Raw genomic sequence first — 24,519 nt, 5'->3', positions numbered from 1 at the left:
GGTCTCTATACATTACTCTTGAGAAAACTGATCCTTAAATACCACATGCCTGGACCGCTACTTAATTCGTTTAACACCTTATGTGGTATTTACTGAGCGTTTTCAGTGTTTTGTGGTAAATATCACAAAACAGAATTGTAAATCGACAGTTTCAGGATCGCATACGATATTTAGGGAAAATGTGTTCGGACACCTAAATACTGCATCCGATCTGCTTTAGTGGATGGAGCTTATATAACAATTTGGAAAATTGCACCATCAGTACATAACAAGGACCTCTTGTTCATACAAGAATATTTTCTTTGTAACACATTTATTTTTAAAGTTTTTTTTTTTTTTTTGGGCATTGGGGGGGATGCCTGGAAAGTGAGCCATGCACTTGCATGGAGATCCGATTTAAATCAGTCAGGCAAATAGCATTTTAACAAAGTGAGCAATGCATGTTCCTTTATTTTTCTCATGACCGGTTAACATCATTAAAAAAAAAAAAAAGGGGATACAGTAGATTCAATATGACCTGGAAAAAATATATTTAATACTGGACCTTTTCCTTCACAATGTTTAGTCTGGCCATGGTGACACAGTCCTTTCCCACTTGTTGTTTGTCCCTGCATAGACAATTTACCTTTTTGGCTGCAACAGAGTCAAAGCAGACGTGCAGACTGTACTAGCTTGATGTAGATCATGCTGTATAAGAGTGGACTTCTGGTTTTGTTAGGTACTGGCAAACAAAATGGGAGAAATAGAATTTATGTTATTCAAAGAGGATTTTGACTTTGTGGGAGTCAGAAACCTAGTTGGAAAGCTCACATGACTGGGCAGCTAGTATTCAGGGGTACACTCTGTTTTTAAGGGAAATGATTGGTAGAAGAGGTGAAGGGGTATGCCTGTATGCCAAGAACGATCAGAAAGTGAACATGAGAGATGATATCACTAATGAGAGTTGTGATGGTGCAGAGTCATTATGGTTGGAGCTTCATGTGAGTGCATTAAATAATACATTAATCATTAGAGTATGGTATAGGTCCCTAATATAAATGATGAAGAAGAGATCCAGCCATTTTCACAGATTTAAATGGATGGAAAACATGAAATAGTTATTATTATGGGTGACTTTATATATCTGCATAATAATTGGACAAAAGGAACTGCCCCCTCAACAAAGACCTGACATTTCTCAAACTTATTGCAGAACAATTTCATATGTCAGATGGTAGAAGCCCCAATGTGGAAAAATGCTCTGTTGGATCTATTAAGTTCAAACATCATGTAGCTTATCCGAGATGTGCAAATTAGAGACAACCTCGGTAACAGTGATCATAATGTAATTGCATTTGCTGTAAGTTACAGGAAAGAAAAGCAGGTTGGTTTAGAAAGAACACCACATTTCAAAAGGCTAACTTCACTAAGCTGTACTCCCTACTGTATGATACTAAATGGGACCAAATATTCTTAATAAAGAATACTGAGGACAAGAAATATGGGTTCAGCAAAGGCTAGAAAAAAAAAATAATGTAAATAAGTCACCATGACCAAGGAGCTTAGCTTTGCTACAGTGTTACCACTATTTCTATTTTTTAGGGAAATATTACTGGCTTGAATGGTACAAGCTGATTGATGCAAATAGGGCAAATATAGTACCAGTGTTCAAATAAGGTATGTAATGTACAGTATGTCACTTTCCACTAGTAATGTTTCCAAAAACTGTTGTAATTATTGTCAAAACTTGTACAGTACTAAATTCTGAACATTACTTAACTTTACTAAACATCCATTAGTTTAGTAAAACAATAAAATTATGCTCAGTTTTAATTTAACTAACACAATTGCTTTTAATTCTTTGTGCTCCAGCTGAATCCCCTTTGGGCTTTGAGTGCAAATCTCTTTGGTGTCCTTGCATTAAATAAACTGGATTCTCCTGGCAAGAGCTATACCATTTTTAAAGAGAAACTATGAACAAGGATGCCATCATTTTTTTTATGTTATCCTCAAGTGAGCAATTCTGTAGGAAACGGTATCTCTCTAAACAATATTGACAAGAATGAAAAATGTTTTTTTTTTCATGTTTATATACTGAAACCTCTACTTACACATTTTAGGAAAAAAACGTACTTACGCAGAAAATTGCATTTTCTTTGAAACAGTGTTTTTTATGTAAATCCTGATTATTGTGAATTTTTGTTAAAGGCTGTCCTTGTACATTAGCCATTTTCTGATTTCAATACACAGAAGGTATGGGATACATGATGGCTTAGTGTATTCTTTTTTGTTTAACGTAGATCTTGTTTAGTGTGTAAAGGTACAGGTTTTTGGCTACACTATATACCTTTTAAACTGTTTGAAGTGAATTTTTTTGTTAGGTCATCTCAATCTAATTAACACATTATTTTTGTAGGAATAATATTGCAAAAATGAATGTACTATATACCTCAGTATTTGCATTATTAAAAACGAAGTTGCTAACAACAGGGCACATATAGGAAAGATTACATAAGTAGATGTCCAAATTACCACTGAAAACATTGATAATGAAATATATTTAAAATAATTGCTTTATAAAAGAAAAATATTACGTTAATAAGGGTTCTAAAAGGTTGCGCTTGGCCACAGATACTGTATATTAGAAAAGCAAAATTAAACTGCTGCACCAAAAACTTCCTTGAATACTCGGAAATAACAAATATGTAAAATCATGTAATAGTGCGCTGTTTCTTACAATTCACTTCAAGTGTTTTGATGTAATTATAAAAAATAGCTACATCATGTATCTAACAACATAATGGAGTGACAATCCACTACATAACCCATAATAACTGAATTACGCTCTTTGAAATCTATGCCTTATAAAGTGCTTTTGTGCAATCATCAAAATTGCATATACAGTAAATAGCGCCTGAATACATTTAATATATAATTATTTAATAAAGAATTTTGCTCCACAACCCATATAATAAATGATGAGCTTGAACAGTTCATACGATCTACTTGCATAAACTTGATCTGTAGTTCCAACTTCCCCACATACGAAAAGATAAAAAGAGTCCTTGTGCAAAACAAAAGTATCAAAGGCGCTTGTGTATAACCACCGTGCCTCAAAACAAAAGAATAGCCACTTACCAGATGAATAGATCCCACAGAGGGGATCGTATGTGCAATGTAAACCGAAATGCGCTTACAGAGCCATTGCTTGTATTGTGCAGACAAGTATCGATAATGCACGGCCACCTGAAGAATGGTCTGTGCGTGCTGATGTCACGCTACTGGCTCCTACCCGATGCGTTTCCATTCCCAGTTGACGCCTTCTGAGAGAAAACGCATCGGTAAAAGCCAGTAGCGTGACGTCTGCGTGCAAGGACCGTTCTGCAGGCGGCGGTGCATTATCGATACTTGTCTGCTCAATTCAATGCAACTGCTCTGTAAGTGAATTTAAGTTTCTATTAAAATATGTTTTAAATGTTAATGCACCATGAGTACTCTCTATTGCTTTCGCTATGAAACACTCTGAGTGACATGAGCCTTGATTCATTCTCGATCTTTGAGGCTGGCCAGCAATCAACCTTAGGCTGTGATTTTAAATATGCGCATAAGACCCCCTCTGTGGGATCTATTCATCTGGGAAGCGGCTATCCTTTCCTTTTGAAGCATGGTGGTGATACACAAGCACCTTTGATACTTTTGTTTTGCACAAGGACACTTTTTATTTTCTCGCATTCGGGGAAGTTGGAACTACAGATTAAGTTTATGCAAGGAGATTGTATGAACTGTTCGAGTTCATCATTGATTGTATGGGTTGTGTAGCGCGATGCTTAATCAGTTAATTATATATTAATTGCATTCATGCAAAATTTATGTGCACTTTTGAAGATTGCACATAAGTACTTAATTTAAAAGACATAGATTTCACAGAGTGTAATTGAGTTATTATGAGTTATGTAATGGATTGTTACTCCATTGTGTTGTTAGATCCATGACGTAGCTAATTTTTATAATTTTTTTAAAACACTTGAAGTGAATTGTAAGAAACAGCACACGATTACATGATTTTAAAAATATTACGCTCCAAATTAATAAAAAATGTGTGGGTTTTTCTAGCAAAAACTTCACTTAAAAGAAAGAAAATAAAGTAAGTAGGAATGCATGTTGAGAATCAGTTCCGTAGCCTATGTGTGTTCTCCTTTTGTTATGTCTGTGCCACAGGGCCAACAGTTGTACCTTATGTCTGTATGCCGCCTTGTCAAAATCTCAGATGAGACCGATAACGGTTGTGTCATCTGCTTATTTTGTTAAAAATTCCTTGAGATGTAGTTGTTGGTATAGAGGTAAAAGAGTATATGGGAAAGCATACATCTTTGTAAAATGCCAGTACTGACTGACGTGATGCTGGATAAGATTTTCCACAGATTCACCTGCTGTTTACTCTGTCAGGAAGTTGATAATCTACTTGCGATCTATAGGCAAACTGTAGGGAATGCAGTAGGGAGCCTATAATTTTCTTCAGGGGGGTCACCACTAGTCTCTAAAACACTTCAGGGCTACTGGCATCAGGGCAATGGGCCTGTATTTATTTAGTCCTGTGATGTGGGTTTATGAGGGACAGGTCTGATTGTGGAGCATTTGAAGCAGGAGGTAATTTCAGATTGCTCCAGTGACTTGTTGAAGATCTGTGTACAGATGGGTGCCAACTGATTAGCACAGACCTTTAGACAGGAGGGTGTTATGCCATCGGGCCTGGTTCCTTTATAGTGAGCATTTGGTAATAGGACAAAGTGTTTCTTACAGTATCTGCAGATATTATTACTAAAGTGTAATTTGGATATACCCCGTGGAGTTATGCAACATTTATTTTTCTTGTAAGAGAAACATTAGTAAGGGTTGTAGTCAGTGGTGTATTTTGGTTTTGTGCTGCCCTAGGCAAGACTAAAATTGGGCACCCCCCTCCCCCACCTATGTAACTTTGCCCCACTCCTTCTTTTTTAATGGATGTGGCTCCCTCCAAAATGGAAGGACTACAAGTCCCAGCATGAACCCCTGAGATCTCACGAGAGAGGGGGTGGGTGAGGGAGAGAGAGAGGGGGATGGGTGAGGGGGGGTTGAGAGAGAGGGGGGGATGAGAGAGAGAGACAGAGAGAGGGGGATGAGAGAGCGAGAGGGAGGATGAGAGAGAGAGAGCGAGAGGGGGGATGAGAGAGAAAGAGAGGGGTGAGAGAGGGAGGGTGTGAGAGAGAAGAGGGGTGAGAGAGAGAGAGAGAGAGAAGAGGGGTGAGAGAGAGGGGGGAATGAGAGAGAGAGAGAGCGAGAGGGGGGATGAGAGAGAGAGAGAGAGCGAGAGGGGGGATGAGAGAGAGAGAGGGGTGAGAGAGGGAGGGTGTGAGAGAGAGAGAGAAGAGGGGTGAGAGAGAGAGGGGGGATGAGAGAGAGGGGGGAATGAGAGAGGTGGCTCTAGCAACCAGTGGCCAATAGAGACTCAGGTGGAGGAGGGGCAGTTTCTTTGCTGCCCCCCTGCAAAGTGCCGCCCTAGGCCTGGGCCTTGTTGGCCTAGGCCAAAATACAGCACTGGTTGTAGTTTGTCTTCACCAGAACCAAAACTGTGGGACTTTTCATGAACTGAACCTTACCAAAATGCCAAAATGTGCATTTTTGTCAGCCTAGATAAAAGATATGAAATCATAAAATAACATAGAGACTCACATTAATGATTTCTCCCGAAAAAGCTAATGTCTGGCTTTTATGCTGACCCTCTACATTCAGCATATTAGTCCCTGAACTACAGGAAGCATGTAAATAGGCTTTCCTGCCAGGCAGTCCTAACCCCACCCCCTTACCTGCTCAAACAAAAATATTTACTCATACCTGACTATTGCCACCTGGGATAGCTAAACGCTCAAAATCCCACATAAATATGCCCCAACCCATTGCAGGAGTTCATTCGCATTGGATTTTGAGTGCACAGGAGGCAACAGAGAGACACCCACATTACTCCACTTCGCGAAAGTGTCAGAAGCCAAGACTAAAGTGAATATCTAAAAATATTTTCTTTGTAACATTTTAAATTTTAAAGTATTTGTAAGCTAATTGTGTTTGAGCAAAGGTGGACTTGTCTCATGAAAGGTTAAATTTGCTACAAAACAGCTGGGACACAGTAGATTCAATATGACCTGGAAATAAGTATATGTATTTTCAGACCCCTTCCTTCACAATGCCTAGCCTGAATGGGCAAGTAAAGCATTTACATCCGCTGTGACTCTCCCATATTCATAAGAGGCAGATATCTTTTTATGAATGATGACTGCAGAACATGATCCATGTTGAAATGGTCTGCATTGGTTAAAAGCCATGGTGGCACAACATTTATTATTTGTCCCTACATAGACACCGAATCTTTCTGCCTGCTATAGAGCCAAAATTGATGTGCACATTGAGGAAGTTTAATGCATGTCATTCTGTATAGGACTGCTTGTTTTATTATTTTTTGTAACTGCATTGCATCTATTTTGGTAGTAAACCACATTGATATTTTTAATATGTAGTTTAATGTTATTTTCTTGCCTTTAAAATTAAAGACAAATGTCATGCATGAAGCTAAATACAAAATATGAAGAACAGAAGCGGTATTCAGTGGACTGGAAGACCAGCCATGAAACCACCAAAATGTGGGACTTTAAAGGTGTATGGTAATGACACAGACAGGGCAATTGAAGATGAATAAAAAATCAACTTTAATATTTAACATATTACATTAAAAAAGGTACAATAATTGTACCCGAACATTGATGGTCAAATATATAAGACAGACATTACAGTAGATATACAGATGAATACTACGTTCATTAGAAGCCGAGAAGATGCAGGGGGTTACCGAGGTCCTACATGTTTCGCCATTTCATTGGCTTCATCAGGGACTCAGTGACTTGTGACCTCTCGCAGTGGCTCTAAATGCAAAGCGTAATAAACATAGACACAGCAACTGTAAACTGCATGACTGGACGTGTGCATAACATGGTGCCAGACCTCCCCCCGAAAGTCCCGGATGGACGCGGGGTGGTGAGTACCTTAAGAGGCCAACCAATGCTGGACCGGACTGGGACACAGTAATCGGCTAATTTGTCAAATGCGAAAGGGTAGAATAATAGGTTCCAACCTCATAAGCCTGAATTAGATTTGCATCCGTCCCGCGCAGCGCAGCGTCAGGTAGCAAATCTAATTCAGGCTTATGAGGTTGGAACCTATTATTCTACCCTTTCGCATTTGACAAATTAGCCGATTACTGTGTCCCAGTCCGGTCCAGCATTGGTTGGCCTCTTAAGGTACTCACCACCCCGCGTCCATCCGGGACTTTCGGGGGGAGGTCTGGCACCATGTTATGCACACGTCCAGTCATGCAGTTTACAGTTGCTGTGTCTATGTTTATTACGCTTTGCATTTAGAGCCACTGCGAGAGGTCACAAGTCACTGAGTCCCTGATGAAGCCAATGAAATGGCGAAACATGTAGGACCTCGGTAACCCCCTGCATCTTCTCGGCTTCTAATGAACGTAGTATTCATCTGTATATCTACTGTAATGTCTGTCTTATATATTTGACCATCAATGTTCGGGTACAATTATTGTACCTTTTTTAATGTAATATGTTAAATATTAAAGTTGATTTTTTATTCATCTTCAATTGCCCTGTCTGTGTCATTACCATACACCTTTAAAGTCCCACATTTTGGTGGTTTCATGGCTGGTCTTCCAGTCCACTGAATACCGCTTCTGTTCTTCATATTTTGTATCAGGGATGTGGTGTTTTTGGTTGGCTTTAGGTGCAACTTTGTCAGTCACCCAATTTCAATTTTTTGTATGAAGCTAAATACAATTTTGAAATACACATATATGATATATATACATATATATATATATAAAACATGTCTTGCATGCCCAATGATTTTCAATACTTTTCAGTTTGCTGTTGATCCAGGTACAGTAAATCCCCGCTCCATCATGGTTCAGTTTTTGCGGTCCCGGTATATTGCGTTTTTTTTATGTAATGTTATTTTACTATATAAATCATTGATAATTAAATATTTTTGTGTTTTCCATAGTTCTTGCTCTGTCTCTCAGTATCTTTTATGTGTTTAAATGAGTTTCTATTGTTTTAAAAGTGTGTTTAAAGACCTTGAAATGCTTTTAAAAGTAAAAAAGTAAAAAAACATGCCTATAGTGTATTTTATTAGGGTTTTTCTATTTCGCGGATTTTCACTTTTCGCGTGTTGGTCTGGAACGTAACCCCAGCGTTGGAGGGGGGTTTTACTGTACCCTTTTTTGACATCACAGTCAGGTTCTGCACTGATTCCGATACTTCTCTGCAATAAAGACAACTGTGCTATACCGCGTACTTAAGGAGTACCCTAGCTTGTGACTGGAAAGTAAAGGAGAAATGGTAAACTGATGAAATATTCACTCTGTAGTGTCCTTCTGTCAGTTTTTCTTAATATTAAATGGACAGGGATTTGCAATACAGTAGAATCCCATTCTTTAATTGCATTGTCTTGCTATTCCCCAGTCTGAGTTTTTAGACTACAAGGCACCAATATCACAAGATGAGCTTTATATAAATCATATTTTATTTTTACGAATCAATAACTGGATCAAATAGTAACTTTTTATATTTGCCTGGAGTTCAGCTTTAATATATAATAACAGAAATGAATATTTGTTTTCACACGTTTACTTGTTCTGCACAGTTTTAATATGGGTATTAGAAATGAAACACATCCAACTGAATTCATTCTTCTAGGGCTGTCAACATATCATCAACCATTGCTTTTTGGTATATTACTAATAATTTATTTTTTAACCTTGATGAGCAATATGATGATCATTGTGACTGTGACTGTAGATGCTCAACTTCAGTCTCCTATGTATTTTTTCCTGCGGAGCTTGTCTCTTACAGAAATTTTTTACATATCGGTAACAGTTCCCCGAATGCTCAGAGACTTCTTAAATCTAAATAAAGCAATATCTTTCCTGGGTTGTGCTTCCCAACTTTACTTTTTCTGTTTTCTTGGTACAACAAAGTGCTTTCTGCTTGCATTTATGGCATATGACCGGTATGTGGCTATCTGTCATCCTCTTCACTATATGACCATAATGACCAAAGCCAAGTGTTTAGAGTTTTCACTAGGCTCATGGCTGTCTGGGATTTTATTGTCAATATTCCAGATTTCCTATGTTTTTAGCCTGCCTTTCTGTTCCTCCAATATCATTGACCATTTCTTCTGTGATATTCTTCCAGTGGTGAAGCTAGCTTGTGCTGACACTTTTGCTAATGAGATAGCGATTTTAATATACAGCTCTCTAGTTATACCTCTACCATTCCTGCTTATTCTGGTGTCCTACATATGTATCATTATTGCTATATTAAGAATGCCTTCAGGTGTGGGAAGAAAGAAAGCATTTTCAACATGTTGGTCTCATCTGACATCTGTAACTTTATTCTATGGAACAGCTACAATGACATATCTCAAGATGAAAGCAACCAAAGGGTTTGGAGGTTCAAAAGTTATTTCTCTCCTCTATATTGTAGTTATTCCAATGCTTAATCCTCTAATATATAGTTTGAGAAATTCAATCTTAAAAAATGCCATGAAAAGACTGATACATTTTAACAAGACTTTCTGAAATGACTTCCCTGTGTATACCTCAGATTTTCGAAACGTTTTAAAAGAAACGAAAAAAAATTGATAAAAATGATGTGGATTATTTTAAATGTAAATGTAGAAAAAATGGCTTAATAAAAATGCACTAAAATACTACCCATTCACTAGGATCTCTTTTATCTTTAACAAGTTAATGCAATTTAAAAAATAATTGAAATTCTTCCCAAATTTTCCACTTTCATTAAAAGAATACTTTCTGATCCTGCCATGAAGGTCCTTGTTCAGGAAATTCATGTTAAGGGGTGGCAACACTATGTTCCTGTCTCCCAGTTGCTCGCCAGAATTTGTATCCTGCCACATGTCCTTCCAGTAAACACTACAGGTCAACATTTATTATGCAGGCATATTCTGCATGTAAAAGCTAACCCTGAACAATAGCAAAAATACCAGGATAGGTATCCTGATATATCCTAATAGGCACAGAACTCAATGGCCAGACTTTACGTGAGTCCCATGTCGGCATAGGTGACGGGAATTGTGGGGTCTCGTATAGAAAATGCAAAATCATCGGGGGGGGGGGGTCGTCTAAGGTTTTGGACAGGTGCATGAGGAAGACTTTCCATTTCGCTAGGAAAAGTCCCTTGGCAGCGGGGGACATAGCGTCCATGTTGATGCGGTCAATGGAGAGAAGTGTGGTTAGCTCTGGCTGTAGCATGGAGATGAGGGGAGGGGTAGTTGCAATCCAATGTTTTAAGATCATATGTCTAGCAACCAGCAGAGTAGTAAGGATCCATAGACGGGGAGAGTCGGCTGATGTGCTCGACCATTTTTGCAGGCGTTTGTCCCAGTAGCCGAATAGCAAGAGAAGAGGGTCTTTAGGCATGGTCAGTTTGGTGACGGCTTCAATGTAGGTGATAACTTTGTCCCAAAATGGTGAAATAGATGGACAGACCCAAAACTTATGATAAAGGGACGGGCGTTCTGTAAGGCAGTGAGGACATTTATGGGCGCCCGGGACCGTCTTATCCGAGAGGAACGGAATGTGCGCCCTATGAAAGATTTTGAGTTGGGTTTCCTTCCAGATAGAGTTAGGGGTGAGTCCAAGAGTGGTCCGTAGACCGCTGATGATCTTGGGTAGGTTGTCCTCTCCAGGAAAATCTTTGAGCCAGTTCTTTGCGGATGATGTAAAGATAGCCGGCGGGCATGATTGCAATAATTTATTTTAAGGCCCGAGCATTTCCGAAAGGCGTCGAAGGTAGATACTATTGTGGGTATATCAGCAGCGGGTTGAGATGTGAAAAGGAGGACGTCGTCTGCAAACAGGGAGATCCGGAGTTCTTGGCGTCCTACCTTGACACCATGCAGGGGTGCTTTGGTGGCAAAGTAACGCGACAAGGGTTCCATCGCCAGATTAAAGAGCAGCGGGGATAGGGGGCACCCTTGGCGTGTTCCTTTGTACAGTCTAAAGTCGTCCATCATGGATCCACCTACACACAGTCTAGCCGTCGGGGAAGCGTACATGGCGGTAATCAAGTGTACGAATGGGCCCCTGAACCCCATAGTGTCCAGGACCCTCCGCAACCAGTTGAAGTTCACGTTGTCGAATGCCTTTTCGGGATCCAACGTTACTATGGCCAAGTCTTTGTCAGGATGAGTGTGGGCTCGTTCAAGCACCATTAACACCTTTTGAATGTTTGCCGTAGCCGAACGTCCTTTGGTGAAACCGGATTGGGCTGGGTGTATTAGTGTCGGCATAATACGCGCCAGGCGTGAGGCAATGATTTTTGACAGAATTTTAATGTCGAGATTGAGCAAAGATATAGGACGGTACGATCCTGGCTCCAGAGGGTCTTTCCCTTTTTTCGCAAGCAGTTTATTGATAGCCTGATTCCCCGTCGGCAGGTAAGGTCCACCGTCCCAAATATGGGAGTAGACCGCTACCAGTGTAGGAGCCAAACATGTTATGCCAGATTTGTAAAATTCCCCTGTGAGACCGTCAGGTCCAGGTGATTTGTTAGCCGCTAGGTGACGTATCGTTTGTGTGACTTCCTCGGCCGATATCGGAGCGTTTAGCATGCGTAATTGTGCAGGGTCAATAATAGGAAGCCCTGTATCCGACAAAAACATATTACCTGCCGCTTCCTCAACGTCTTCCTGCCCATATAACGAAGAATAGAAATCCCTCATAATGCGTTGCACGCCTTCTGGAGAGGAGTCTACTAAGCCTGAGGGATCTCGAAGAGAACCTATGTGCGTGGGAGAAGGCCGACCCTTACACATTCTCGCCAACAATTTGCCCGCTTTGTTGCCGAATCTGTGCAAGGACGCTGCTAAATGAGCAGTGTGGATGCGTTCCACCTTGTCCGCCCAGTCATCAAAGGCTGACTTAGCCAGAAGCCAGGCTTCTGTTGCCTTAGGGGTATTCGTGAGAATTAGGTGCCTGTGCGCCGCGCGTAATCGTTCGCTTGCTGCTTTGTAACCGCTTTTGGCGTGTCTTTTGTACGCTGCTGCATATGAAATTATGCATCCCCTTAGGAAGGCCTTGCCCGCTTCCCAGAATAGATGAGGGGAGGTTGAGTGTGCTGCATTGGATGCTGAGTAGTTCTCCCATTCGCGCTCGAGATAAGACTGGAAGTCAGCGTTTTTAGCTAAGAAGGAGGGGAACCGCCAAATAATTGGGACCATCGGGGAGCCCGTGAGATCAATGGACAGGGCTAGGGGAGAGTGGTCAGAAATTGCCATATCATGAATGTCTGCGTCTTGAATCAACGGGAGGAGAGAATCAGAACAGAAAAAATAGTCAATCCTCGTGAAGGTCTTGTGAGGGTGAGAGTAAAAGGTATATTCACGGTCGGTCGGGTGGAAATGTCGCCACACGTCAGTCAGTGATAGAGAATCCACAAGTGTGGTCAGGGGAGTAGGAGTATCCGCTGTGCGGGGGCGGGACGAATGAGGGTGTAGGGATTTATCCATAAATATGTCCATAACCACATTAAAGTCGCCCCCTAGTAGATGTGGAACCTGTGGCAGGGTCAGGGCTCGCGTCGATAGCGACGAGTAAAAGGACTGGTCGAATACATTAGGAGCATACACATTAGATATGACTAATTCCCTACTGTTAATATGAACATGTGCAGAGACATAACGGCCTTCCTCGTCCGTATCCACTGACAGGATCTCCACTGAGAGACGTTTGTGGAAAAGAATGAGGACACCGGCCTTGCGGCCCACTGCAGCCGATCCTATCACCTTACCCACCCAGAGCTTTTCCATGCGGTTCATATCTTCCGCCGGAAGATGCGATTCCTGGAGAAGAGCTATGTCTGCCCGGAGGCGTTTAAGATGCCGCAGGACTTTCATCCTCTTCGCCGGGGATCTGAGACCCTTAACGTTCCAGGATATCAACGTCATTTCTCATACAAAAATGGTCGATATGCATGACAACGATGGTGTACTACGCCCAAATATGTGAGATAATTTCGCTAGAGCGCGTTGGGAGAAGCTAAAGGGTTATTAGAAGGAAGCTCCAAGTGTGAACTAAATCTCAAGAGGTGACGACCGTTGGGGGGGGGGGTAGGCCAAGGGGACAAGGAATAGGAAAACTGGAAGGAACGAAAGCTATAGAACAGATAAACATAGCAAAACAATAGCATCGACTTCACTTTTTTCCGCATGTGTGTGCGATAGAGCACAGCTCCCCAAGTGTGACTCCAGAAACGACACGGGGCGGACGAAGCCCTGTAAACGATCGTGTCTGAAGTGAGAACTGGGTCGCGATGAAGCGAGGTGCAGCCACGGCACAAAATGCGGAACATAGAGAGGAGAGCATAAAACATTAGGGGATTAGAAAACTATAATCGACATGTAATAAACACATTAACTATCTCCAGTTCGTGGAGGGCAGGCTTATGGAATCTGCCGTATGACGGCAGGCATCATCCAGGGACAGGTCACGGAAGAAGATCACCGACGTCCCAGGAAACATAAGGAAGCACCGAGGAGGCAGGAGGAAAATCAGTGAGGGGGTCCAGAGCGGCCAGAGCTAACCACATCCACGTATCGTTGCCTTTGTGGGGATTCCTTCCGTGGGCTATGTTGTAGATCCGGTCTGGGGAAGGAGGACGATTTAGATGCAGTTGACTGACCTGAGTCGCCATGATGTAGGGATCGGACACATTTCTCTGCTTCCGAGGGGTCCTGGAAGGACAGTTGGTTGCCGTTCGGGGCACGAAGGCGTAGCGTCGCCGGATAGGCCAAGGTAAATTTTAAACGTTTGTTGTGCAGTTGGGAACAGACGTTCTGGAAAGCTTTGCGTCTTTTTGCGACGTCGACTGAATAGTCTGCAAAGATAAGTATTTTCATACCTTCTATTTGGAAGTGTGGAGTTTGGCGGAATTTCTGCAAGATGGCTGATTTGTCCGCATAGTTAAGGTATTTCGCGATTATGGGGCGAGGGGTCTTTCTTTCCTCAGAGTAGAGCCCCATCCTGTGAGCCCGTTCCACTACACATATCCCTTGCAGGCCCAAGGCAGCCGGTATTTTGCGTGCGCACAGCTCAGGGATAGCCGAAGGAGCGACGGATTCCGGGATCCCTATGAACCGAAGGTTGCTCCGCCTGGATCTGTTCTCCCAATCCTCAAATTTGTCCATAATCACCCTGTTGAGCTTATTCTGGGACTGTTCAGTTCCCTGCATCTGGTAGATTTCATCCTCTATGCTGGAAATTCTACCTTCAGCCTCATTTAGGCGGTGGGAGTGAGACTCCAGCTCTTTCCTAATGCAGGCCATGCCTGCAGCTACCGCTTGTTCCACCGAGGCTGTGATGGTGGGGGTGAGCAGAGCGACCACTGCCTTAGCAATCCGGTCTGTAGAAGGGTGTGCAGCAGTGGAGGGTGAGGCAGAAGTTGGTTGGATGCCCTCCTCGGGCTGCTTGGAGGTGTCCATGGCAGCAGGATCGGGCGCCTTTCCGGAGCAGGCCGCGACCGTGGCCTCGATTTGGGCCGTACCCGGCGGAGGCCGCGCTGCCGCTTTTTCCAGGAAGCGCTCCATGACGGAGCGAAAGGAACCTCTGTGCCGGGTCCGGGGGGGTCCTCTAGGCAGATGAAGTGCCGATGGTGCGGGCTGGTCTGGAACGTAACCCCAGCGTTGGAGGGGGGTTTTACTGTACCCTTTTTTGACATCACAGTCAGGTTCTGCACTGATTCCGATACTTCTCTGCAATAAAGACAACTGTGCTATACCGCGTACTTAAGGAGTACCCTAGCTTGTGACTGGAAAGTAAAGGAGAAATGGTAAACTGATGAAATATTCACTCTGTAGTGTCCTTCTGTCAGTTTTTCTTAATATTAAATGGACAGGGATTTGCAATACAGTAGAATCCCATTCTTTAATTGCATTGTCTTGCTATTCCCCAGTCTGAGTTTTTAGACTACAAGGCACCAATATCACAAGATGAGCTTTATATAAATCATATTTTATTTTTACGAATCAATAACTGGATCAAATAGTAACTTTTTATATTTGCCTGGAGTTCAGCTTTAATATATAATAACAGAAATGAATATTTGTTTTAACACGTTTACTTGTTCTGCACAGTTTTAATATGGGTATTAGAAATGAAACTCATCCAACTGAATTCATTCTTCTAGGGCTGTCAACATATCATCAACCATTGCTTTTTGGTATATTACTAATAATTTATTTTTTAACCTTGATGAGCAATATGATGATCATTGTGACTGTGACTGTAGATGCTCAACTTCAGTCTCCTATGTATTTTTTCCTGCGGAGCTTGTCTCTTACAGAAATTTTTTACATATCGGTAACAGTTCCCCGAATGCTCAGAGACTTCTTAAATCTAAATAAAGCAATATCTTTCCTGGGTTGTGCTTCCCAACTTTACTTTTTCTGTTTTCTTGGTACAACAGAGTGCTTTCTGCTTGCATTTATGGCATATGACCGGTATGTGGCTATCTGTCATCCTCTTCACTATATGACCATAATGACCAAAGCCAAGTGTTTAGAGTTTTCACTAGGCTCATGGCTGTCTGGGATTTTATTGTCAATATTCCAGATTTCCTATGTTTTTAGCCTGCCTTTCTGTTCCTCCAATATCATTGACCATTTCTTCTGTGATATTCTTCCAGTGGTGAAGCTAGCTTGTGCTGACACTTTTGCTAATGAGATAGCGATTTTAATATACAGCTCTCTAGTTATACCTCTACCATTCCTGCTTATTCTGGTGTCCTACATATGTATCATTATTGCTATATTAAGAATGCCTTCAGGTGTGGGAAGAAAGAAAGCATTTTCAACATGTTGGTCTCATCTGACATCTGTAACTTTATTCTATGGAACAGCTACAATGACATATCTCAAGATGAAAGCAACCAAAGGGTTTGGAGGTTCAAAAGTTATTTCTCTCCTCTATATTGTAGTTATTCCAATGCTTAATCCTCTAATATATAGTTTGAGAAATTCAATCTTAAAAAATGCAATGAAAAGACTGATACATTTTAACAAGACTTTCTGAAATGACTTCCCTGTGTATACCTCAGATTTTCGAAACGTTTTAAAAGAAACGAAAAAAAATTGATAAAAATGATGTGGATTATTTTAAATGTAAATGTAGAAAAAATGGCTTAATAAAAATGCACTAAAATACTACCCATTCACTAGGATCTCTTTTATCTTTAACAAGTTAATGCAATTTAAAAAATAATTGAAATTCTTCCCAAATTTTCCACTTTCATTAAAAGAATACTTTCTGATCCTGCCATGAAGGTCCTTGTTCAGGAAATTCATGTTAAGGGGTGGCAACACTATGTTCCTGTCTCCCAGTTGCTCGCCAGAATTTGTATCCTGCCACATGTCCTTCCAGTAAACACTACAGGTCAACATTTATTATGCAGGCATATTCTGCATGTAAAAGCTAACCCTGAACAATAGCAAAAATACCAGGATAGGTATCCTGATATATCCTAATAGGCACAGAACTCAATGGCCAGACTTTACGTGAGTCCCATGTCGGCATAGGTGACGGGAATTGTGGGGTCTCGTATAGAAAATGCAAAATCATCGGGGGGGGGGGTCGTCTAAGGTTTTGGACAGGTGCATGAGGAAGACTTTCCATTTCGCTAGGAAAAGTCCCTTGGCAGCGGGGGACATAGCGTCCATGTTGATGCGGTCAATGGAGAGAAGTGTGGTTAGCTCTGGCTGTAGCATGGAGATGAGGGGAGGGGTAGTTGCAATCCAATGTTTTAAGATCATATGTCTAGCAACCAGCAGAGTAGTAAGGATCCATAGACGGGGAGAGTCGGCTGATGTGCTCGACCATTTTTGCAGGCGTTTGTCCCAGTAGCCGAATAGCAAGAGAAGAGGGTCTTTAGGCATGGTCAGTTTGGTGACGGCTTCAATGTAGGTGATAACTTTGTCCCAAAATGGTGAAATAGATGGACAGACCCAAAACTTATGATAAAGGGACGGGCGTTCTGTAAGGCAGTGAGGACATTTATGGGCGCCCGGGACCGTCTTATCCGAGAGGAACGGAATGTGCGCCCTATGAAAGATTTTGAGTTGGGTTTCCTTCCAGATAGAGTTAGGGGTGAGTCCAAGAGTGGTCCGTAGACCGCTGATGATCTTGGGTAGGTTGTCCTCTCCAGGAAAATCTTTGAGCCAGTTCTTTGCGGATGATGTAAAGATAGCCGGCGGGCATGATTGCAATAATTTATTTTAAGGCCCGAGCATTTCCGAAAGGCGTCGAAGGTAGATACTATTGTGGGTATATCAGCAGCGGGTTGAGATGTGAAAAGGAGGACGTCGTCTGCAAACAGGGAGATCCGGAGTTCTTGGCGTCCTACCTTGACACCATGCAGGGGTGCTTTGGTGGCAAAGTAACGCGACAAGGGTTCCATCGCCAGATTAAAGAGCAGCGGGGATAGGGGGCACCCTTGGCGTGTTCCTTTGTACAGTCTAAAGTCGTCCATCATGGATCCACCTACACACAGTCTAGCCGTCGGGGAAGCGTACATGGCGGTAATCAAGTGTACGAATGGGCCCCTGAACCCCATAGTGTCCAGGACCCTCCGCAACCAGTTGAAGTTCACGTTGTCGAATGCCTTTTCGGGATCCAACGTTACTATGGCCAAGTCTTTGTCAGGATGAGTGTGGGCTCGTTCAAGCACCATTAACACCTTTTGAATGTTTGCCGTAGCCGAACGTCCTTTGGTGAAACCGGATTGGGCTGGGTGTATTAGTGTCGGCATAATACGCGCCAGGCGTGAGGCAATGATTTTTGACAGAATTTTAATGTCGAGATTGAGAAAAGATATAGGACGGTACGATCCTGGCTCCAGAGGGTCTTTCCCTTTTTTCGCAAGCAGTTTATTGATAGCCTGATTCCCCGTCGGCAGGTAAGGTCCACCGTCCCAAATATGGGAGTAGACCGCTACCAGTGTAGGAGCCAAACATGTTATGCCAGATTTGTAAAATTCCCCTGTGAGACCGTCAGGTCCAGGTGATTTGTTAGCCGCTAGGTGACGTATCGTTTGTGTGACTTCCTCGGCCGATATCGGAGCGTTTAGCATGCGTAATTGTGCAGGGTCAATAATAGGAAGCCCTGTATCCGACAAAAACATATTACCTGCCGCTTCCTCAACGTCTTCCTGCCCATATAACGAAGAATAGAAATCCCTCATAATGCGTTGCACGCCTTCTGGAGAGGAGTCTACTAAGCCTGAGGGATCTCGAAGAGAACCTATGTGCGTGGGAGAAGGCCGACCCTTACACATTCTCGCCAACAATTTGCCCGCTTTGTTGCCGAATCTGTGCAAGGACGCTGCTAAATGAGCAGTGTGGATGCGTTCCACCTTGTCCGCCCAGTCATCAAAGGCTGACTTAGCCAGAAGCCAGGCTTCTGTTGCCTTAGGGGTATTCGTGAGAATTAGGTGCCTGTGCGCCGCGCGTAATCGTTCGCTTGCTGCTTTGTAACCGCTTTTGGCGTGTCTTTTGTACGCTGCTGCATATGAAATTATGCATCCCCTTAGGAAGGCCTTGCCCGCTTCCCAGAATAGATGAGGGGAGGTTGAGTGTGCTGCATTGGATGCTGAGTAGTTCTCCCATTCGCGCTCGAGATAAGACTGGAAGTCAGCGTTTTTAGCTAAGAAGGAGGGGAACCGCCAAATAATTGGGACCATCGGGGAGCCCGTGAGATCAATGGACAGGGCTAGGGGAGAGTGGTCAGAAATTGCCATATCATGAATGTCTGCGTCTTGAATCAACGGGAGGAGAGAATCAGAACAGAAAAAATAGTCAATCCTCGTGAAGGTCTTGTGAGGGTGAGAGTAAAAGGTATATTCACGGTCGGTCGGGTGGAAATGTCGCCACACGTCAGTCAGTGATAGAGAATCCACAAGTGTGGTCAGGGGAGTAGGAGTATCCGCTGTGCGGGGGCGGGACGAATGAGGGTGTAGGGATTTATCCATAAATATGTCCATAACCACATTAAAGTCGCCCCCTAGTAGATGTGGAACCTGTGGCAGGGTCAGGGCTCGCGTCGATAGCGACGAGTAAAAGGACTGGTCGAATACATTAGGAGCATACACATTAGATATGACTAATTCCCTACTGTTAATATGAACATGTGCAGAGACATAACGGCCTTCCTCGTCCGTATCCACTGACAGGATCTCCACTGAGAGACGTTTGTGGAAAAGAATGAGGACACCGGCCTTGCGGCCCACTGCAGCCGATCCTATCACCTTACCCACCCAGAGCTTTTCCATGCGGTTCATATCTTCCGCCGGAAGATGCGATTCCTGGAGAAGAGCTATGTCTGCCCGGAGGCGTTTAAGATGCCGCAGGACTTTCATCCTCTTCGCCGGGGATCTGAGACCCTTAACGTTCCAGGATATCAACGTCATTTCTCATACAAAAATGGTCGATATGCATGACAACGATGGTGTACTACGCCCAAATATGTGAGATAATTTCGCTAGAGCGCGTTGGGAGAAGCTAAAGGGTTATTAGAAGGAAGCTCCAAGTGTGAACTAAATCTCAAGAGGTGACGACCGTTGGGGGGGGGGGTAGGCCAAGGGGACAAGGAATAGGAAAACTGGAAGGAACGAAAGCTATAGAACAGATAAACATAGCAAAACAATAGCATCGACTTCACTTTTTTCCGCATGTGTGTGCGATAGAGCACAGCTCCCCAAGTGTGACTCCAGAAACGACACGGGGCGGACGAAGCCCTGTAAACGATCGTGTCTGAAGTGAGACCTGGGTCGCGATGAAGCGAGGTGCAGCCACGGCACAAAATGCGGAACATAGAGAGGAGAGCATAAAACATTAGGGGATTAGAAAACTATAATCGACATGTAATAAACACATTAACTATCTCCAGTTCGTGGAGGGCAGGCTTATGGAATCTGCCGTATGACGGCAGGCATCATCCAGGGACAGGTCACGGAAGAAGATCACCGACGTCCCAGGAAACATAAGGAAGCACCGAGGAGGCAGGAGGAAAATCAGTGAGGGGGTCCAGAGCGGCCAGAGCTAACCACATCCACGTATCGTTGCCTTTGTGGGGATTCCTTCCGTGGGCTATGTTGTAGATCCGGTCTGGGGAAGGAGGACGATTTAGATGCAGTTGACTGACCTGAGTCGCCATGATGTAGGGATCGGACACATTTCTCTGCTTCCGAGGGGTCCTGGAAGGACAGTTGGTTGCCGTTCGGGGCACGAAGGCGTAGCGTCGCCGGATAGGCCAAGGTAAATTTTAAACGTTTGTTGTGCAGTTGGGAACAGACGTTCTGGAAAGCTTTGCGTCTTTTTGCGACGTCGACTGAATAGTCTGCAAAGATAAGTATTTTCATACCTTCTATTTGGAAGTGTGGAGTTTGGCGGAATTTCTGCAAGATGGCTGATTTGTCCGCATAGTTAAGGTATTTCGCGATTATGGGGCGAGGGGTCTTTCTTTCCTCAGAGTAGAGCCCCATCCTGTGAGCCCGTTCCACTACACATATCCCTTGCAGGCCCAAGGCAGCCGGTATTTTGCGTGCGCACAGCTCAGGGATAGCCGAAGGAGCGACGGATTCCGGGATCCCTATGAACCGAAGGTTGCTCCGCCTGGATCTGTTCTCCCAATCCTCAAATTTGTCCATAATCACCCTGTTGAGCTTATTCTGGGACTGTTCAGTTCCCTGCATCTGGTAGATTTCATCCTCTATGCTGGAAATTCTACCTTCAGCCTCATTTAGGCGGTGGGAGTGAGACTCCAGCTCTTTCCTAATGCAGGCCATGCCTGCAGCTACCGCTTGTTCCACCGAGGCTGTGATGGTGGGGGTGAGCAGAGCGACCACTGCCTTAGCAATCCGGTCTGTAGAAGGGTGTGCAGCAGTGGAGGGTGAGGCAGAAGTTGGTTGGATGCCCTCCTCGGGCTGCTTGGAGGTGTCCATGGCAGCAGGATCGGGCGCCTTTCCGGAGCAGGCCGCGACCGTGGCCTCGATTTGGGCCGTACCCGGCGGAGGCCGCGCTGCCGCTTTTTCCAGGAAGCGCTCCATGACGGAGCGAAAGGAACCTCTGTGCCGGGTCCGGGGGGGTCCTCTAGGCAGATGAAGTGCCGATGGTGCGGGCTGGTCTGGAACGTAACCCCAGCGTTGGAGGGGGGTTTTACTGTACCCTTTTTTGACATCACAGTCAGGTTCTGCACTGATTCCGATACTTCTCTGCAATAAAGACAACTGTGCTATACCGCGTACTTAAGGAGTACCCTAGCTTGTGACTGGAAAGTAAAGGAGAAATGGTAAACTGATGAAATATTCACTCTGTAGTGTCCTTCTGTCAGTTTTTCTTAATATTAAATGGACAGGGATTTGCAATACAGTAGAATCCCATTCTTTAATTGCATTGTCTTGCTATTCCCCAGTCTGAGTTTTTAGACTACAAGGCACCAATATCACAAGATGAGCTTTATATAAATCATATTTTATTTTTACGAATCAATAACTGGATCAAATAGTAACTTTTTATATTTGCCTGGAGTTCAGCTTTAATATATAATAACAGAAATGAATATTTGTTTTAACACGTTTACTTGTTCTGCACAGTTTTAATATGGGTATTAGAAATGAAACTCATCCAACTGAATTCATTCTTCTAGGGCTGTCAACATATCATCAACCATTGCTTTTTGGTATATTACTAATAATTTATTTTTTAACCTTGATGAGCAATATGATGATCATTGTGACTGTGACTGTAGATGCTCAACTTCAGTCTCCTATGTATTTTTTCCTGCGGAGCTTGTCTCTTACAGAAATTTTTTACATATCGGTAACAGTTCCCCGAATGCTCAGAGACTTCTTAAATCTAAATAAAGCAATATCTTTCCTGGGTTGTGCTTCCCAACTTTACTTTTTCTGTTTTCTTGGTACAACAGAGTGCTTTCTGCTTGCATTTATGGCATATGACCGGTATGTGGCTATCTGTCATCCTCTTCACTATATGACCATAATGACCAAAGCCAAGTGTTTAGAGTTTTCACTAGGCTCATGGCTGTCTGGGATTTTATTGTCAATATTCCAGATTTCCTATGTTTTTAGCCTGCCTTTCTGTTCCTCCAATATCATTGACCATTTCTTCTGTGATATTCTTCCAGTGGTGAAGCTAGCTTGTGCTGACACTTTTGCTAATGAGATAGCGATTTTAATATACAGCTCTCTAGTTATACCTCTACCATTCCTGCTTATTCTGGTGTCCTACATATGTATCATTATTGCTATATTAAGAATGCCTTCAGGTGTGGGAAGAAAGAAAGCATTTTCAACATGTTGGTCTCATCTGACATCTGTAACTTTATTCTATGGAACAGCTACAATGACATATCTCAAGATGAAAGCAACCAAAGGGTTTGGAGGTTCAAAAGTTATTTCTCTCCTCTATATTGTAGTTATTCCAATGCTTAATCCTCTAATATATAGTTTGAGAAATTCAATCTTAAAAAATGCAATGAAAAGACTGATACATTTTAACAAGACTTTCTGAAATGACTTCCCTGTGTATACCTCAGATTTTCGAAACGTTTTAAAAGAAACGAAAAAAAATTGATAAAAATGATGTGGATTATTTTAAATGTAAATGTAGAAAAAATGGCTTAATAAAAATGCACTAAAATACTACCCATTCACTAGGATCTCTTTTATCTTTAACAAGTTAATGCAATTTAAAAAATAATTGAAATTCTTCCCAAATTTTCCACTTTCATTAAAAGAATACTTTCTGATCCTGCCATGAAGGTCCTTGTTCAGGAAATTCATGTTAAGGGGTGGCAACACTATGTTCCTGTCTCCCAGTTGCTCGCCAGAATTTGTATCCTGCCACATGTCCTTCCAGTAAACACTACAGGTCAACATTTATTATGCAGGCATATTCTGCATGTAAAAGCTAACCCTGAACAATAGCAAAAATACCAGGATAGGTATCCTGATATATCCTAATAGGCACAGAACTCAATGGCCAGACTTTACGTGAGTCCCATGTCGGCATAGGTGACGGGAATTGTGGGGTCTCGTATAGAAAATGCAAAATCATCGGGGGGGGGGGTCGTCTAAGGTTTTGGACAGGTGCATGAGGAAGACTTTCCATTTCGCTAGGAAAAGTCCCTTGGCAGCGGGGGACATAGCGTCCATGTTGATGCGGTCAATGGAGAGAAGTGTGGTTAGCTCTGGCTGTAGCATGGAGATGAGGGGAGGGGTAGTTGCAATCCAATGTTTTAAGATCATATGTCTAGCAACCAGCAGAGTAGTAAGGATCCATAGACGGGGAGAGTCGGCTGATGTGCTCGACCATTTTTGCAGGCGTTTGTCCCAGTAGCCGAATAGCAAGAGAAGAGGGTCTTTAGGCATGGTCAGTTTGGTGACGGCTTCAATGTAGGTGATAACTTTGTCCCAAAATGGTGAAATAGATGGACAGACCCAAAACTTATGATAAAGGGACGGGCGTTCTGTAAGGCAGTGAGGACATTTATGGGCGCCCGGGACCGTCTTATCCGAGAGGAACGGAATGTGCGCCCTATGAAAGATTTTGAGTTGGGTTTCCTTCCAGATAGAGTTAGGGGTGAGTCCAAGAGTGGTCCGTAGACCGCTGATGATCTTGGGTAGGTTGTCCTCTCCAGGAAAATCTTTGAGCCAGTTCTTTGCGGATGATGTAAAGATAGCCGGCGGGCATGATTGCAATAATTTATTTTAAGGCCCGAGCATTTCCGAAAGGCGTCGAAGGTAGATACTATTGTGGGTATATCAGCAGCGGGTTGAGATGTGAAAAGGAGGACGTCGTCTGCAAACAGGGAGATCCGGAGTTCTTGGCGTCCTACCTTGACACCATGCAGGGGTGCTTTGGTGGCAAAGTAACGCGACAAGGGTTCCATCGCCAGATTAAAGAGCAGCGGGGATAGGGGGCACCCTTGGCGTGTTCCTTTGTACAGTCTAAAGTCGTCCATCATGGATCCACCTACACACAGTCTAGCCGTCGGGGAAGCGTACATGGCGGTAATCAAGTGTACGAATGGGCCCCTGAACCCCATAGTGTCCAGGACCCTCCGCAACCAGTTGAAGTTCACGTTGTCGAATGCCTTTTCGGGATCCAACGTTACTATGGCCAAGTCTTTGTCAGGATGAGTGTGGGCTCGTTCAAGCACCATTAACACCTTTTGAATGTTTGCCGTAGCCGAACGTCCTTTGGTGAAACCGGATTGGGCTGGGTGTATTAGTGTCGGCATAATACGCGCCAGGCGTGAGGCAATGATTTTTGACAGAATTTTAATGTCGAGATTGAGAAAAGATATAGGACGGTACGATCCTGGCTCCAGAGGGTCTTTCCCTTTTTTCG

The 24,519-nt window shown here is 43.2% G+C and overlaps 3 protein-coding genes across 3 annotated transcripts in view; all 3 read left to right on the top strand.

Moving 5' to 3' along the window:
* LOC309543902 (olfactory receptor 10A7-like) overlaps positions 1-9,658 on the top strand; it is a gene marked incomplete at both ends in the record, with an annotated part of 53,590 nt that extends 43,932 nt beyond the window's left edge. Inside the window, one exon of the mRNA XM_082276316.1 lies at positions 8,722-9,658. Coding sequence (XP_082132442.1) covers positions 8,722-9,658 — 937 coding nt within the window. The remainder of the gene's footprint in view (positions 1-8,721) is intronic.
* Positions 9,659-15,238: 5,580 nt separating this feature from the next.
* Positions 15,239-16,168, top strand: LOC309543901 (olfactory receptor 10A7-like; the record flags this gene model as incomplete). The annotated part of the gene is made up of 1 exon (XM_082276315.1): positions 15,239-16,168. The coding sequence occupies one exon, from the start codon at positions 15,239-15,241 to the stop codon at positions 16,166-16,168; it is 930 nt and encodes a 309-aa protein (XP_082132441.1).
* A 5,579-nt stretch (positions 16,169-21,747) lies between these two features.
* LOC309543900 (olfactory receptor 10A7-like) lies at positions 21,748-22,677 on the top strand (the record flags this gene model as incomplete). Its single annotated transcript, XM_082276314.1, has 1 exon — positions 21,748-22,677. The coding sequence occupies one exon, from the start codon at positions 21,748-21,750 to the stop codon at positions 22,675-22,677; it is 930 nt and encodes a 309-aa protein (XP_082132440.1).
* Between the last annotated feature and the right edge of the window lie 1,842 nt (positions 22,678-24,519).

The sequence above is a fragment of the Pelophylax lessonae genome (genome assembly GCF_965119305.1).
Source record: "Pelophylax lessonae genome assembly, contig: HAP1_SCAFFOLD_496, whole genome shotgun sequence".
NCBI lineage: Eukaryota > Metazoa > Chordata > Amphibia > Anura > Ranidae > Pelophylax > Pelophylax lessonae.
This window is presented reverse-complemented; position numbering and strand designations above follow the sequence as displayed.